The 18,402-nt window shown below is 44.3% G+C and overlaps 1 protein-coding gene across 1 annotated transcript; it reads left to right on the top strand.

The window, feature by feature from the left end:
* The first annotated feature begins 2,807 nt into the window (after positions 1-2,807).
* LOC124664737 (ABC transporter G family member 31) lies at positions 2,808-12,589 on the top strand. The gene is made up of 24 exons (XM_047202184.1): positions 2,808-3,118; positions 3,651-3,798; positions 4,093-4,181; positions 4,293-4,377; positions 4,648-4,807; positions 4,880-4,956; positions 5,036-5,089; positions 5,592-5,682; positions 5,920-6,221; positions 6,300-6,581; positions 7,473-7,789; positions 7,879-8,039; positions 8,132-8,235; positions 8,511-8,667; positions 8,752-8,871; positions 8,977-9,071; positions 9,158-9,490; positions 9,576-9,866; positions 10,057-10,140; positions 10,221-10,354; positions 10,437-10,664; positions 10,761-10,932; positions 11,024-11,278; positions 12,192-12,589. The coding sequence occupies exons 1-24, from the start codon at positions 2,808-2,810 to the stop codon at positions 12,462-12,464; spliced, it is 4,323 nt and encodes a 1,440-aa protein (XP_047058140.1). The 3' UTR covers positions 12,465-12,589.
* The last annotated feature ends 5,813 nt before the right edge of the window (positions 12,590-18,402 follow it).

Here is an 18,402-nt window from a genome sequence, read left to right as displayed (position 1 = left end):
GGACTTCATCCTCTGGCAGCTTCTGGTCGATAAGGTAGTCCAGGAAAGGCCTAGTCCAAGTCGGAGTGATAACCATCACCTCCTTAGCCGGAGACACTGCCACGTCTGGGTTTTCTGGGTTAGCGCCCTTTACTGAGGGTGTCCGTAGGTGCTCAAGGAAAATTCCAGGCGGAATGGGTTTACTGCCGGATCCAAGCTTGGATAACATATCTGCCGCTGTGTTGTCATCTCTCCTGACGTACTTGACTTTGTATCCGAGGAAGCACTTGGCGATCTCGTCAACTTCATCTCTGTAAGCCGCCATAACGGAGTTCTGGCGGTCCAGGTTCCGGCTACTTGTTGTGCCAGCAGGTCGGAATCTCCGCAGCATATAATGTGCTTGATCCCAATTTCCTTAGCGATGCGCAGACCGTGTAGAAGATCCTCATATTCCGCCATGTTATTTGTAGCTTTGAATTTTTTTAGATCTAAGGCGGAATCTTACTTAGGAAGTTCCTGCGACTCAGATCGGATCTTCGCGACTGTGTCCTGCTCAGCGGCAACCGCATCAGCGTTACTTACCAAAGCGTTTCCGTCGGAATCGACGGTCTTGCCGATGAAGATGTGAATACCGCCGATTGGGATGATGGAGAGCTTGACGGTGTCGGTCCTAGCCGGAATCTAGCACTCGTCCTGAGGGACGATCGGAAAGTTCCCGACGTAAAGAATACGCCCCACAGCGATGGAGTCGTTGAAGCTTCCCATGGCGGAACCCTCCCGGTTCCGGCCTCCAGACACCGCTGGCCCCATGGTGGGCGCCAACTGTCGTTGCCTATTCGACGGTACTCCATAGGAGGGATCCTCATGGAGGGAAGAAGAAGTAGGGGCCATCGGGCGGAGAGTCCTTGGGACGGTGGTACACGATTTACCCAACTTCGGAACACCTGCTCGATGATAGGGCCTACTGCTTCTTGTCTGAAATTATCTGGGCGCTTTCGCGTTGTTACAATGAGTTGTGGTTGTGCCTCTAGGGCTCCCAGGATCCGGCTTATAAAGACGCCAGGATCTAGGGTTTACACGGAGAGTCCTAGCCGAAATACAAGATGCCTAATTACGGAATATTACATTGCCATGCACACCAAGGATCCGTCTTTTCTTATACGCTGTACTGGATCCGGCTACCCTTGATGGGCCAGGCCGAATCCGACTTCCAGAGCAGATCGGTGGATCCAGCTCCTTGTTCCTGGGCTGGACTTCCTCCATCTTGATCAACAACAACTGGGCCACCAGATGGGTCACATGCCACCATCACCATCTATGGGTCACCCGGGCTTGCCGGATCTAGCCACTGTCGATGATACACCCATGGAGTATACCCACAACAATGGTCTCCTTTTATTGCCATACTTTTCCAAGTATAGATTCGAGGACATTTCCTAGAATCTACCTATTAAGCTGTAACATTAATATGCCTCACCCTTGGGTGTTGGCAACATTTTAACTCTAACATTTCTCTCTAGTTTTTGTATGTGTGCAGGTTTGGCATCTCCAAAAGAAGATGTAATAGTTTAGGTCTTAGTCTAAGTTTTCCAATATTTGTAATCTTCTTTTTATTCAAAAATGATGTAAAGACAATGTAATGTATATTATGATCAATAAAATGTTTTCTTTGTTATCTTATGAATGATCTTTCTCTTTGACTTAAGTTAAGATGTAGTTCAAATTCAAGTTTGAATGTAAGATTCAAATTCCACTTTAAATTCAAATATTGTTATATTTAGTTACCTTTTCATGTTTTTTTCCTTTTCTGGTGAGTATCACCAAAAGTTATCTCGAAACCAAACATAACCCTGATGCTATCTCCTAATTCATCAAGAATCATGTCAGGATCTCGATCACTTTGGGTTTAATACGAAAGCAAAAAAAAAAAAATCCCCCACATTTTAAGATGAATGCACAAATCCTAAATCTACCATTGTGTGTCCTATAAACCTAGGGTATTACACGGATCTCGAAGGATGTATGATGGGTTGGTAAGTTGGGGAAATCTAACCATTTCGCGAAACTTTAGCTTAGAGTTAATTTCTAGCTAGATCTTACCTTTTGTTGTACCACCAAACGCTTCGATGGTACGACTAGGCGTGGTACTACCATCGTCGCGTTGGCGGTTCCATGCCTAAACCCTACCGCTTGAGCGGTACAACGTCTAAGGCTACCGCTAGATCCCCTAACGTTACCACACTCAATGGTATTGCCAGATCGTGTAGCAGTAAAATAAAACAGACCTAGCTAAATTTTTTGAAAGAAGAGGCTAAAGTTCAGTAGAAGGGTTAGATTTGTCAAAAAATGTTGGGTGCTCGCTTGCATGTCTCTCCTTGATGACAGATGACACCTAATGGGCCAGTAAGTGGTGTAACAGAGTGATGCTTAAGCAATCCTAAACGGGCTAACGAGTGATAATTTCTAGAAGCTGTGCTCACTTACGTATGACAGTGGGTGGCCCGAACGGACCAAACCGAACGGTATTACCCCAAAAGCCAGGCTGTCTCCTTTCCCTCCCTCTCTTTCGGTTTTGCTTCCGTCTTCCGCTCCGCCGGATCATCAAAATTTCCCAACAATTACAGAGAGAGACAACGGTACTGTAGCATACAGCGAGGAGAGAGAGAATGCGCGGCGCGCCATGAATGCGGCGAGTCGGTGGATCCAGCCCAACCCCTCCCTCTACCACCATTGCCACTGTACTACGCCCCTCCTTAAATCCCCACCTCCACCACCCACCCCTACCACCGCCACCATTTCCTGCTACTTACTGCTAGGGTTTTGGCGAGATGTGGGCCGCGGCGGAGGCGCCGTTCGCGCGGTCGGGGTCGTGGCGGGAGGCCGAGGACGAGCAGGAGGCGCTGCGCTGGGCCGCCCTGCAGCGCCTCCCCACCGTCGCCCGCGCCAGGCGGGGCCTGCTCAGGTCGCCCGCCGTCGCGCCGGGATCCGGGGACGCGGCCGTCGAGGGGGATGACGTGCTCTGCGAGGTCGACGTCGCCGGCCTCTCCTCCGGCGACCGCACCGCGCTCGTCGACCGCCTCCTCGCCGACTCCGGCGACGCCGAGCAGTTCTTCCGCCGCATACGCGCCCGCTTCGACGCGTGAGTGCTACCAACCCCCTACCTCCACCTAGTACATACACACATACATTTTGCTCTCCCGTACGTCGTCGTCGTCACCGTCGTGCGTGCGTATCTGCCTCGGTGTCTGCGTGCCCTGCAAAGCTTCTAGTTCTAGCCAGAGGAAGCGTCGAGGGTCCCATCCCAGTGCTGCCTGCATTCGCTGACACGTGGGCCCAACCGGCACATCTGCCTGGCTGAGCCAGAGACAGACTGCGGCTGCCCCAAAATTGTTGCTCCATCTCCATGCCGGCTGCATGTTCTTCAGTCGGAGAAGCTTGTAGCATTCTATTCGCGCTAGCTTGTTCGAAAAATGAGTTCCAGATGCGCATAGTGAGAGCGGCTGACGCGTGGTCCCACCGTCCCGACTTGTGATTTGTTCGCGTTCTACTGGTAGCTGCAGATTTGCTGCGTCGCGTCTCTGATGCGGTGCAGCGCCTAGAATCGCGCCGGTTTTGGTTTCGAGCAGTGCAAAAGATATTTTCATTCTGCCCTTTGCACTGAGATAATTTTGTTTTGTTCTTCGTTTTTCTGGATGCAGGGTGAGCATAGAGTTCCCCAAGATCGAAGTGAGGTACGAGGACCTCACGGTGGACGCGTACGTGCATGTCGGCAGCAGGGCGCTGCCCACCATCCCCAACTTCATATGCAACATGACAGAGGTTGGTTGGCCCGTGATCCACAGCTGGATGGAGTACTAACAAATTTCACTTCCCTATCAGTTCTTCTCCAGTAATTCAGCATGTGAAAGTAATTTTGCTGTGGGTTATTACGATTCAGCTTGTGAAATAACATGTCGGAGCTTGCTACGATTTACCACCCTTGTTTTACTGTGGGTGAAGTTGGGGTTTATTATATGCTGCAAATACGAACTCTCTTGTGAATTATTTACTGAAGCAGTGTAATTTCCGATTTACTGTCAAAGGTTTTTTACTTTTTACCTCTTCGAAATTCAGGCATTTCTGAGGCATCTGAGGATCTACCGAGGGGGAAGAGTCAAGTTACCCATATTGGATACCATTAGCGGGATCATTCGGCCATCAAGGTAGAATTGTGAAGATTACCACACTTTCTGTTGCAATCGACTAAGCTCTCTAACAGAATTCTCAGAGAAAATGAAAGTTCTGATGGCCTTGATGTTCTATTCTTGTTGCAGAATGACACTGCTTTTGGGCCCTCCAAGTTCTGGAAAGACTACCTTGCTTCTAGCCCTTGCTGGACGACTCGGTCCTGGACTGAAGGTGTGATACCAGATCAATTGGGTTTTTACTTTTAGTTCTCGTACGAAAACATCATGATCAGATCTTTGCTATACGATCACTTTAGGGCAAATATGTATTGTGTCACTTGATTGTTATCTTTTTCTTGCGCAGCCTGAAAATGATTATCTGATCAAACTCTTATTTCTGTCATATTAGAATACTGTTTCTCTGTTGCAACTATTCTGATAGGCATAGTGACCCTATAAACCATGGTGCAATATTAGTACTGACTATCATCACTAACTGCAGATGTCTGGGAGTATTACTTACAACGGCCACCATCTAAATGAATTTGTGCCTCAACGAACATCAGCGTATGTAAGTCAGCAAGACTCTCATGCTTCAGAGATGACCGTCAGAGAAACCCTGGAATTTGCTGGGCGATGTCAGGGTGTTGGCATAAAGTATGGTAGGTTACTGCACCACAATGTCATTGATGTTGTTCGTTGGTTATTTCCCTTTTGACATTGCCCACTGTTAGATATGCTCGTTGAACTTTTGAGGAGAGAAAAGAATGCTGGGATAAAGCCTGATGAGGACCTTGATGTATTCATGAAGGTACAATACATCCAACTAGCTTTGGACGTACCAACATTATTTCATCTGCGACTGTATCATAAGTTTTACAATTTTTCAGGCATTGGCTCTTGAAGGTAGACAGACAAGTCTCGTGGCCGAGTATATAATGAAGGTATGTGACATGTCTCTTTCTGCTGTTTGCTGTTTTAGTTTTAGTTTGGTCAGTCGTAGCATACATGTATTTTCTGGCACATGTCCTGTTCTACTATTCTTTTTTACGTCATTACTTTTCCTGATTTATGGGCTTAGACAGTCAGGGTTTTTGATGGGATCAGATCGTATTGATGTTGAAAAATTGTGCAAAAGCGCAATGCAAGGTCAAAATACCTGATGTTATGTGCAGAGAAATGATTCTTTATTTGTATAACGAGTTTCGAATTGAATGGTAGAACTTGCAATTTACTATATTTTGTAAAATTCTACTAGTCTTACTGCTCCTTTTCAAAGGTTGTTTTCGTGTTTTTTTGAAAAATAATGATATTCTTGATTAGTGATTTTCAAAAGTTCCTTATGACTGTTAATTTTTTTTGGTCTTGGCAACCCTTTTTTTTCATATCATCTTGACTACCTGATTCTGGCAAGATTTCTGAATTGCTAATTTTGATCTAGTCAAGATTTTAGGGCTGGACAACTGTGCTGACACCATTGTCGGAGATGAAATGATCAAAGGAATCTCCGGGGGACAAAAGAAACGCCTGACAACAGGTTGACACATCCTACTATATTTATTTTAGATAATGAACTACTATAGTTTACATAATGAGTAGGTTCAGTGAACCTAGACAGATTTGTTTCCTAAATATGCGACAACTAATTTAGATCGAAGGGAGTACTATTTTTTTATATTTGGGGGTATTTAGTGTTGTTCACACTACTTGGACATTGCCAGATTCACAAGGTTCTTGTGGTGAACTTCTGTGCTGATATCAGTTATTTTTGCAGGTGAACTGCTAGTTGGGTCGGCTCGTGTTCTATTCATGGATGAGATTTCGACTGGCCTTGATAGTGCAACCACACATCAGATAATCAAGTACCTAAGGCATTCTACACATGCATTGGATGGCACCACAATCATATCCTTGCTGCAGCCTGCTCCAGAAACTTATGAGCTATTTGATGATGTCATTCTTATATCTGAAGGTCAAATTGTATACCAGGGACCACGTGAATATGCTGTTGATTTTTTTGCTGCAATGGGATTCAGGTGCCCTGAAAGAAAAAATGTGGCTGATTTTTTGCAAGAAGTAAGCGATTCTGCTCTTTCTATGGTATATTTATGCCAACTGGGTTTTTCTTGTATATTCATGTTTCTTGTGTTGCAGGTGTTGTCCAAGAAAGATCAACAGCAATACTGGTGCCAATATGATTATCCATACCAGTTTGTGTCCATATCAAAGTTTGCTGAAGCCTTCAAAACGTTTGTTGTTGGTAAGAGGTTGCACGAGGAATTGGATAGGCCATACAATAGAAAACACAATCATCCCGCCGCTCTTTCAACTTCAAGTTATGGTGTCAAGAGGCTAGAGATTCTGAAGTCCAACTTCCAGTGGCAACGTCTGCTGATGAACAGAAATTCATTCATCTATGTCTTCAAATTCATTCAGGTATTTTCAACTAGGAGAGGCATCTTGCAGACTAGTACTATGACAGTTAGAACTTAGAAAAATAGCGATTGTCCTGCGCAAGTGCAGGGTGTTGTATGGTACACTTCAGCCTATAAAACTTTCAATGGGAATTATAGTGTTAAAATTGACATCTCAAATTACACTCATTTGTGATATTTGACATCACATTTAAGTAGATATGTGAAAGGGATGACTTGTTATATATAGTGGAACATACATACTTTTTATTGTTTTTGAAGCTAATATATCCCTAATCCAATTATCAAATGCAAGCCTTTAAAATTAACCAATGCACCAAGTTAATAGTTTGATACTTAGATCTTCGTTTGTGAGAGTTATTTTAATTTTTTATCTGTAAGTATAGTAAGACTTCAAAATTAAAGCCCACCAAATCAGAGGCTAGATTATTTATTTTTCACCATATTTCTATTGTTCTTTAGTATCGTAACTGAACTGCGATTATCTTGCCCTTTATTTTATTGTAATACAATAGATGAATGAACAGGGCAACTATAATTGTTCGATAATTGACAGGGAAAGCCTATGCAAAATTGTGTCTAAAATTGTTCCATAATAGAAATAAAAGACTATATTGTCCTTGGTAACACAAATATATTACAAACTGAAATGGCAAGACATGAATGATATAACACAAATGCTATTTACTTTTTCGAGCTGGTGCATGAATGTTACCCTAGCATGCTTAAATGTATGTTACACAGTCAGAAGTTCTGTTTCTTGGTCTTAAGCTAGGATACCACAAGTCATGGTAGTTTAACAACATATGTTACTACCGGTTGTCAGTGCAAGTCGCTCTGAACTATTTTCACAATCAATTAAATATGTTCTAACATGATCTTTTTGTACCAGCTTCTACTTGTGGCCCTTATCACAATGACAGTGTTTTTTCGAACAACAATGCACCATGATTCAGTTGATGATGGGATTATTTATCTTGGAGCCCTCTATTTTGCAATTGTGATGATTCTGTTCAACGGGTTTACTGAAGTCTCAATGTTGGTGACGAAACTTCCTGTTCTTTACAAGCACAGAGACTTGCACTTCTACCCACCATGGGCTTATACACTTCCTTCTTGGCTCCTGAGCATTCCAACCTCACTTATTGAATCAGGAATGTGGACACTTGTAACATATTACGTCGTTGGTTATGATCCCCAATTCACAAGGTAACTGACAGGACAATGGATTTGTTCATTTTGCTTTCTGTTCATAGATTCCGAGATCTTATCGATTGATCTTGGTTTGTCATGTGCAGATTTCTGGGACAATTTTTGTTGCTTTTCTTTCTGCACCAGACATCTTTGGCTCTTTTCCGAGTCATGGCATCTTTGGGGCGAAATATGATAGTTGCTAATACCTTTGGATCGTTTGCTTTGTTGGTTGTTATGATTCTTGGAGGATTCATTATAACCAAAGGTTGACTTCTCTCAAACATTATCAACCACTTCAGAGTATATTTCCAAATTATATATCTAATATTTTGCAATCCGTTTCTGACTATCTAACAGAAAGCATACCAGCCTGGTGGATTTGGGGTTATTGGGTATCTCCTATGATGTATGCACAAAATGCTATATCAGTAAATGAATTCCATGGACATTCTTGGAGCAAGGTAACACTTGATAATCTTTTGTGAGAATTTCAATGAAGGCTTACCGTGGCACCAGTCGGTTATAGTTAGTTAATTTGGTTTTGTGCAACAACATCACACGGGTACACATGGATATTTTTGGGAGTAATTATTTGGAATCCCAAATTAATTGAGTAATCATATTATTCTTAGGAACAAACCTGTAATATGGCAGTCTTACCAACAAAAGTTCTTATCTTGCCTTGCCTAGTTCAGTATTTGTAACTGATACTCACTCTATTTTGATTTAATGGCAGCCATTTGCAGACACAAACATCACCTTAGGTGAAGCTGTACTCACTGGATATGGATTATTCAAGGAAAAATATTGGTTTTGGATTGGAGTTGGAGCATTGTTGGGTTACACGGTTGTTTTGAATGCCTTATTTACGTTGTTCCTGACAATTCTCAACCGTAAGTTTATATTCAACTCCAACAACAAAAAAATGAACTTAGTCAAAATACATTCTCATTCTCACAAGTGATTATCCTTCACAGCAATCGGGAATATACAAGCTGTTGTGTCCAAGGATGCAATTCGACACAGGGATTCCAGGAGGAAGAGTGATAGAGTAGCCCTAGAGCTGAGATCTTACTTGCACTCAACTTCACTAAATGGTAGTGCTAGATAATTAAATTATGTGGACCTAGTTCTTACATCACAAGATATTTTGACATTTTACTAACTGTGTCCCCTGATTCCGTTCGATAACTGTGTTCCAGGTCTTAAGCTGAAAGAACAGAAGGGCATGGTGTTACCCTTTCAACCCCTTTCGATGTGCTTTAAGAATATCAACTATTATGTTGATGTACCAGAGGTACGTCAAAGGTAGCCCCATATGTATGGCATAAAATGTTCAAAAAAGTCAGTATAATTCATGCGTTCATCCACTTTTTCTATCAGGAATTGAAAAAACAAGGTATTGCAGAAGACCGCCTGCAGTTGCTTGTTGATGTCACTGGAGCATTTAGACCAGGGGTACTAACAGCTCTTGTTGGAGTTAGTGGTGCTGGTAAAACAACTCTCATGGATGTTTTAGCTGGCCGGAAGACTGGAGGACTCATAGAAGGCAGCATCACTATATCTGGGTATCCTAAGAACCAAGAGACCTTTACTAGGATATCTGGTTATTGTGAACAAAATGATGTCCATTCACCCTGCTTGACTGTGATTGAGTCTTTGTTATATTCGGCATGCCTCCGGTTGCCTTCTCATGTCAATGATGACACTCAGAGAGTAAGCACCGGCTAAAGTTCTGTGCTTCCTTGTTCTAGACATTATTCATGTTGTCCTTTTGATCCCTGATGTTTTTTTTCCGTAGGCTTTTGTGGAAGAGGTGATGGAACTTGTTGAGCTGAATCCATTAAGTGGTGCTCTTGTTGGCTTACCAGGAGTTAACGGTTTGTCTACTGAACAACGTAAAAGGTTGACGATAGCTGTGGAGCTTGTGGCAAATCCTTCTATTGTGTTCATGGACGAACCCACATCAGGATTGGATGCTAGGTCTGCGGCCATTGTTATGAGAACTGTACGAAATATTGTTAATACAGGACGGACAATCGTGTGCACCATCCATCAGCCAAGTATTGACATATTTGAGTCCTTTGATGAGGTTGATTTCTCCACAGAATATTTGTTTTTAACAGTGACATAACACATACATTAATTTCATTCCAGAACTCTATGAAAGTATCATTGATCTTAAATTTGAAACTGACATGATTATATCTTGTACTAGTATTATTAAGGATGTATTAAGATTCCACCATTGTCCTCTCCTAACTTAAGCGTTTGCTGCTCAGCTTTTGTTTATGAAGCGTGGAGGTCAACTCATATATGCTGGTTCCTTGGGTTCCAAATCACGCAATCTGGTTGAGTTTTTTGAGGTATGTTCTGCAGTATGTGCTTTCTCCCTGAAGAAACTTACACTAGACCACTGTACTTACATACTGAAATTTATATTCAGGCAATTCCAGGAGTGCCTAAAATCAGGGATGGCTATAATCCTGCTGCATGGATGTTGGAGGTCACAAGTACTCAAATGGAACAAATTCTTGGAGTGGATTTTGCTGAATACTATCGACAGTCGAAATTATTTCTGTAAATACAAGTCCCTTTTAATCTCACTGCATGTTTCATGGTCACCTTTTAGCCACTCATACTTATTTGTCTTGCATTTCAGGCAGACCAAAGAAATCGTTGAGACCCTGGGCAAACCGACCAGTGAATCGAAAGAGCTTACTTTCTCCACCAAGTATGCGCAGCCATTCTGTGCTCAGTTTCTTGCTTGCTTATGGAAGCAAAACCTATCATACTGGAGGAATCCTCAATACACTGCAGTTAGATTCTTCTACACTGTCATCATTTCCTTGATGTTTGGGACGATTTGCTGGAAATTTGGCTCTAGAAGGTGTGTCCACTAATGTTTCCGGCACTAATTTTCCGGCGTACCTGTACATAGCAATCTTCATGGTTATCTGACCATAATGTCGTTTTATAATTTCAGGGAGACCCAACATGATATATTCAATGCCATGGGTGCCATGTATGCGGCAGTTCTGTTCATAGGGATTACTAACGCCACTTCTGTTCAACCTGTGATTTCCATCGAAAGATTTGTATCATACAGGGAGCGAGCTGCTGGAATGTATTCAGCATTGCCTTTCGCATTCTCTCTGGTATATTAATTTCTTGTCCGGAACATTGGTTCCCTCAGCATAGCTGGTTCTCATATCATGATAGAACTTCTAACACACTGTTCTTCGGCAGGTTACTGTGGAGTTCCCTTATATTCTTATGCAGTCGCTTGTCTATGGCACAATCTTCTACAGTCTGGGCTCATTTGAGTGGACAACAGTGAAGTTCTTGTGGTTTCTGTTCTTCATGTACTTCACCCTGTTGTACTTCACCTTCTATGGCATGATGACAACGGCGATTACTCCGAACCATATGGTTGCGCCTATTATTGCTGCCCCATTCTACACGTTGTGGAATCTCTTCTGTGGATTCATGATTCCAAGAAAGGTATGGAAGAAATAGCACCCCCATGATTTGCATTTCACATAACGGTCTTCTTGTTGACTCCACAAAACCAACCAAGAACTTGCGTCCTACAGTTACTTTCGGTTTAGTAGCCTGGATATGATCGAGTACTAGGGTATGGTTTTTTAGTGATGGCCTTTGGAAAAATCAAATATGATACACTCTTTTGATCTTCTAGAGGAGAATTTTTTGAAGTGCACAACATCCAAACCCAATGATTGAGGCTGGCATATGATCCTAAGATTTGTTCTTATTTGCACTCTAGAGTTGAATAAGCAACTCCACATGATATACTAGGAAAACATTGAGTTTTATATATTTTATGATAAGTTAGTTGTCGTAGGTGGGCCCTAATATGTTTGGCTGGCCTTTACATAGTGTGTCGGGCCATATGGGCTTCATACATGAGTGACATCACTGTGCAGTAGCACTGGACCACTGGGCTTGCAAACTTTTCTTTGTCTTCCCAAAAAGGGTATCCTTTTAGAGAAAAAAGGATAAGAGGGGGAATTCTTTTATCCAGGCTGTAAACCAGCAGACACATGGATACATTTTCGTGGTTTTGTCAATCATTTAGAGAAAATAAATAAACAACTATAAACTATATCATTTCGGTGGATGCTGACACACACTTCTTGTCTTGCTCGACACCCACTTGTATCCAAGAATAGCGTCAAAGATATTCTCACATTTTTCTTTTCCTTTTTCTTTTCGAAAAGGAAAACTTAGCCCAGGCCTCTGGATCGAAGGAATGCACAAAGATATTCTCACATACCATCTTGTGTTGTTTGAGTAACAACTCTGTTGCTTTCTATGAAAAAGCAGGGCATGGAATTGCCTTTTATCTAAAAAATATTAACAACTCCGTTATTAACAAATGATAATGATAATGCAGCTAATCCCTGTGTGGTGGAGGTGGTACTACTGGGCCAACCCGGTGTCATGGACGCTGTACGGGCTCCTGACCTCCCAGTTCGGCGACCTGGAGCAGCCCCTGCTGCTGGCCGACGGCATCAGGTCCACCACCGTGGCGGCGTTCCTGGAGGAGCACTTCGGGTTCCGGCACGACTTCCTGGGCGTGGTGGCCACCATGGTGGTCGGCTTCTGCGTGCTCTTCGCCGTCGTCTTCGCGCTCGCCATCAAGTGCCTCAACTTCCAGCGCAGATGATCCGAGCATGAGCAGCAGCAATGTACCTAGCTAGATCGTCAAATTCAGCTTACGCAGTGCGTGTACTACGATTAAGAGAGACCTGGATCGCTCGTAAATAATTTGATGTCACGAGGAGGGCCGGAGAGGAGAGACGTTCGTTGAAAACAAGAAGTGTATAGCGTGTGTTGATACGGTTTGGGACCTGGAGATATTCTTTGAGCATTTGCCGCGTCCAGGAGCGCCTGTGGACGGTCGACACCTGGCCGTCTTTCTTGACCGCTTTGGGCGATGCAGTTCGGTTTGTCCGTCCCTCCCTGATACCCCTTTGAACGTGCAGCTTTCCAGAGGCTAGTGAGCTGACCGCTTGACGCGACCTGGGAAAGAACCAGCCATTTACAACGAGCATAGCATCTCTCTGCAGCATGCCAAGACACAAACCCCAGCCTTATCTGTGAAGTGAATATGCCTGATTTTTTACGGTTTGATTGGGAATATATACACTATTATATACTAGTAGTGCCAGTACCTGCATATGCATGAGGTGGAAGAGTGTTTGTCGTTGGCGCCCCTGCATAATGTACACACGGCAGGGTGTGGAGGCAAGCAAACAATACGCCAGTACCGAACGTTTGTCCACTTGCCTTTCCTTGGCGCCGTCGTTCGCTGCCGCAGTTTGGTTGGCTCGGCGGCGTATTTGACCTACAACTTGTGCTCTTGCGGATGAGATTTTTTCGACAAACCAATGTACCCGTATTATAGCTACGATGTGCATAGCCGTTTAGGTCTAGTCTTACAAAATTTAAAATATAATAGAGGCACAATACAAGTAACCACCGTATAAACTGCATAAGCATCTGAGATTCTGAGGTGAAGGATGACCAATCTTCACGCTGGCATCTATGTTAGATAAAAAATATTTCTTATCATACCCTTCGACTGTGTAGACATCTCCATAAATAGTGTGATTTTTTAAACATTGTAAATAATGTGATTTTTTAAAAATTGTAGAGACCATGAACGGAGCAGCATATCACTACTATTAACGATAAGGCGAAGATTGTAGCCACTTTGACTATAAGCTTCCCAGCTGGAGGCAACATTCCTGTCTTCGTGCTCTTGGGGATGAGATTTTTTTGATAAACCATTACACTCGCGTAACTACGATGACACATAAAGCTGCTAAAATCCAGTCTTACAAAACATAAAAAAAAAGAGATGCAATAATCATCGTAGAAACATCATGAGCGTCTAAGACGAAGGTGGACCAACTCAAAAAAAATTCGAAATGGGGCATCCCCACATCAAGTGATGCATACGACCTCTTTTATTAGAACTTTAACCAGCGAAAACAAGCAGTATCGGGTTTCCTTATTATAGTTCATGGATCACAAAGTGTCTCAACAAAAATTAACCATCTAAAAAAGAGTAACATGTAGCGCCTTTGCATCAACATGTCAATCGTCGATCAGCACACCAGCCGCACCGGCTGTAGAAATTCCATGCAACAGTCGCCAGTCGGTTGCACCCAGTATCCAATGCTTGGCGCTCTTTGTGCGGCTGGATATAGGACCACATATGGATCCAATGAGTAGGCAATGGGATAACTTGCAAAAATGATGGAAAGCTTTTTTTTTGTTAAAGATACAGTCATTGCGCACATTCCAGACCGCCCAGAGCAAAGCACACACACCAACTCTAATGTTGACTTTGTCTTTTTTTTGCAACCCCATTTAACCAATTGCCAAACATATTTGTAATATTCGAAGGTGGGGGTAAATTAAAAGCTAAAAAAAAATTCTCCATATCATCTTAGTAAAAGGACAAGCTATAAACAAGTGTTGAATTGTGTCATCTTGATCACAAAAACAACATTTAGTACAACTTTGCCAATTGCGTCTAACCAAGTTATCTTTTGTTAGAATCACTTTCTTATAAAGGAACCACATGAAGATCTTTATCTTAAGTGGAACTTTCATCTTCCAAATATATTTCTTAAGGAAAACAGTATGTTCATTCAGCAAATCAATATACATAGATTAAATAGAGAAAACACCCGAAGTAGTTAAACGCCATTTGAAAAAAAATCCTCAGTAAGCAAATCAATATACATAGATTAAATAGAGAAAACACCCGAAGTAGTTAAACGCAATTTGAAAAAATCCTCAGTATCGGTAAGCTGAACCAATATGAGTCTACGTAAAAGATGCGATCATCGGTCCCATTTATTTCCATTCAAAGTCCGTCTAAATCCTATGTTTAGAGGGTTTGATGCTAGCACATTGTGTACAATGACATTCATGTGATTAACAATATTATACAGAGATGGATACTCTTGTGCCAAGGGTTTATCCCCTAGCCAACTATCTTCCCAAAATCTAGTATTGAGCCCATTACCCACAACAAAAGAACCCCTGAAAAAAATTCATCTTTAACATTCATCAAGCCCTTCCAAAACAGAGAGGGGTTTTGCTGAAACCTAAGATAAAGTTTTAGAATACAAATATTTCTTATGCAGCAACTCCTGCCGCATACCATCTTCATTTAAAAGTTTATAAAACCACTTGCATAATAAACTTTTATTTTTTAGTTCTAAAACTTCCACTCCTAACCCCTTTGATCTTTAGGCCTACAAATTATGTCCCATTTAGTTAACCTGTATTTTCTCTTATGTCCATCACTTTGCCAGAAGAAGGCGTGACCTGAAGAAATCCAATCTCTTCCGAACTCCTTTCGGAATCTCGAGGAACGAAAGCATAAACACATAGGGAGACTCGTTAACACCGAGTTGATCAACACCAAACGATCGCCATAGGAGAGTAGTTTACCGATCCAACTACCTAACTTAGTCTCAAACCGATCCTCTACCGGTTTCCATTCGCCGTTTCTTAGTTTACGAAAATGTATTAGAATTCCTAGTATCTAAGAGGAAGTGAACCTAGTCACAACCAAATAGAGATTTGTATTCATTCTCCATCTGTTTTGTCTCCCCAAAACAAAAAAAAAAACTCGCTCTTATGAAAGTTTATTTTCAACCCCGACAATTGCTAAAAAATGCACAGAACAAGCTTTATATTTAACACTTTGTCTAAATCGTGCTCCATAAATAAAATCATATCATCTGCATACTGTAGAATAGATATCCCACCATCGACAAGATAAGACCTATCGATTCTTCGCACGTGTAGAGAAGGCCATAAACAGAGCAGAAGATAAGGCAAGGAATCGTAGCCGCTTATAGCTTGGGAGGCCCAGCTGCAGCGGCATTCCCCGTCTTCGTGCTCGATCCATCAGTGCCATGCGTGCATGCAAGAGCCAAAAAAGAAGAAGAACAAATCCATTGGATGGAGGTCGGTCGGTCGGTCAGTGAGTCTATCTGCTGCTGCATGGTGGCTGGTCCTTGAGGAGAGTCAAGCGACCCTTGGTGGCGAATGGGCGTGGATGTTAGCGCGGTAGGGGTTTCCTACGGTGCAACGTAGCCCTCCCTCCCTGCACAGTCCATCCATCACGTTCAGATTAGACTCGGCCGACGCGGCCGTTTGCCAGTTCGCGCCTCACTCGTGCCGGAACACGACAGGGAGAGCCCCAGCATGCATGGGCGCTCCTCCTCGGTCGAGCCAGTCAGTCAGTGGTCAAGTACTCATCATCATCAGGTATGGACAATTGCCCAGTCGATGAGATCGACCGAGCTAGCAGTAGCAGTAGCAGCTACCTCTCACTCTCTCCATCTCCAACTCCAAGGAATCCATGCATGCATATGCATGTTTATCCCGGCCGTCTGTATGCATGCAACGCGTGCTTGTACACATTCTCTCGTCAGATCGCGATCTGATCATGTATCCTGGTGAGCGGTAGCAGCTCGATCGCGGCTAACTGATCATCATCCACATCCAGTAGTCTAGTTGAGATTTTTTCCGATAAAGAGCATATACTAATATCTTAAAGATACTAATTACACCCAGTCTCTGCAACAATTTACTGCCCTAGCGATATTACGGATGCACACAGCTAAAAAGAAATCGAATTACAATAAAAAAAGAGATCTATTATATGAAGAAGCAGTACTAACACCACCTAGACAGAACCAAATGCCCAACTTCTCCAAAAGCGACGCCTCCAAGAAGGAAACAATGCACAAACATGATCGTCGCCTGATCAAAGATCTTAGATTTTCACCCGGAAGAAAAATCATCGCCCCAAAAAATAATGCCTTGAACAAGGCCATTGTCAATCACATCAAATTAAGGCCAGACCTTGGATTTTCACCCTGGAAGGTAGAACTTTGATTTCTCTTGTATTATCATCCCCACTTTCGACGCCGCTGCTCCAAATCATTGGCCACCAAGCCAATTCATCATCGCTACGAAGAGTCGAATCATCATTGCTAGTCCCCACGTCTCGGATTCCATGACAATCGCCGATAACTGACTTTACCATTGGCGAGAAAGCATGCCCCATGATGGTAACAACCAGCAGAGCTTCGCAGCGCTCCCTTGAAACCAAATGGTTATAAAAAACATGGTTGCGCGCGACCGAATACCGTCCGGTCCAGCAATCTCCTGGATGTCGTCCATTGGAGTTCACCGGCGAAGGCTTCCGGAACACGACACTCCCACCAGATCGCTGGGGACATGCAACTGGCAGATCTTCATCTTGTCTCGAAAAGTATCCTAGGAAAGCCTCCATTATTTGCGAGACCAACAGCCCCCACGCCGCCAGTCACTCCCGTCGAACGCAGAGAAGAATAAGGCGGTACAGTGCATTGACGCTGGCGTGGCCGAAGCCATGGTACTCATGCGCCAATTGGGCACAGATCTAGCCTAGATCGGACCGCCACCGCCGAAGATGACGGCCGCAACTCGCCACCTAGTCCTCAACGCCGACCGCTGGAGTGCACCAGGCCACGGCCACCGTGGTCATGCCAACCGGCGTCCCAAACATGCGCCCACCGCCTCCAATGAAGTGTTGCCGCCGAGCCCTCTCCATCCCTCCGTCCTTCGACGGGTAGGGAAAAACGCCTTCGTCGAAAACGACATGGCGGGAGAGAATAACTCGCCGGGTTTGGAGATCGAGACACCTATACCCTTTGTGGTTAGGAGGATAACCAAGGAAGACACAGGCGACCGAGCGTGGGGCTAGCTTGTGGGGAGCGGTGGCGGACTGGTTGGGATAGCACAGACAACCAAAAACACGGAGACGACTATAGTCGGGATAGGTGTTGTATAGGCGGTGGGCAATGGTTCCGCTTAACATGGTATCAGACTCGATCTTAGGACCCCTACTCCCGATCCCATCTCCACCTTCCCATGGCCAACACCGACGACGCCCTCAGCGCCTCCACCATGCCGGCTCTTGGCGTCTCCACCACGCCGGCCCTAGGCGCCTCCACCATGCCAGCCCTCGGTGTCTCCACCATGCCGGCTCTCGGCGTCTCCACCCTGCCCGCCCTCGATTCGGCCGTTGTCCCCGCGGCTTCCTCCTCGGCGATCAACGTCGCCGCCGTGCGCACCCACGTGCCCGTCACGTTGGATCTCAAGACCTCCAACTTCACCAAGTGGAGGATGCCGATTCGCGTGCTCCTTGGTAAGTATGACCCGCTTGCCCACGTCAATACCTTCACCCCCGTGGCTGCCCGCACCGCAGAGTGGACTCGCGCCGACTACATCGTCCGCTCCCGGGCCGTACGGCTCCATCTCCGACGAGATCCTCGACATCATCATGGCTGAGGACCAGACGGCGCAGGAGGCTTGGGCACTCATCACCAACCTCTTCCTCGACAACCAGATGACTCGGGCTGTCTACCTCGAGGCAGAGTTCTGCGCCGTCGTGCAAGGAGACCTCTCCATCACCGCCTACTGCCACCGCCTCAAGTCCCTCTCCGACGCCCTCCGCGACGTCGGCACTCCTGTCACGGACCAGGCCCTCGTCCTCAACCGCCTCCGCGGCCTCAACCCGCGCT

Source organism: Lolium rigidum, chromosome 6 (genome assembly GCF_022539505.1).
Source record: "Lolium rigidum isolate FL_2022 chromosome 6, APGP_CSIRO_Lrig_0.1, whole genome shotgun sequence".
Classification (NCBI taxonomy): Eukaryota; Viridiplantae; Streptophyta; class Magnoliopsida; order Poales; family Poaceae; genus Lolium; species Lolium rigidum.
Note: the sequence above shows the minus strand (reverse complement) of the source record. Positions and strands in the feature narration are given on the sequence as shown.

Bases quoted from the DNA above. Each gene is read 5' to 3' on its own strand.
- LOC124664737 (XM_047202184.1), top strand. From the start codon at position 2,808: ATGTGGGCCGCGGCGGAGGCGCCGTTCGCGCGGTCGGGGTCGTGGCGG. The intron at 9,867-10,056 runs GTTGATTTCTCC...TTTGCTGCTCAG, and splicing joins TATTTGAGTCCTTTGATGAG to CTTTTGTTTATGAAGCGTGG. The intron at 10,933-11,023 runs GTATATTAATTT...GTTCTTCGGCAG, and splicing joins TGCCTTTCGCATTCTCTCTG to GTTACTGTGGAGTTCCCTTA.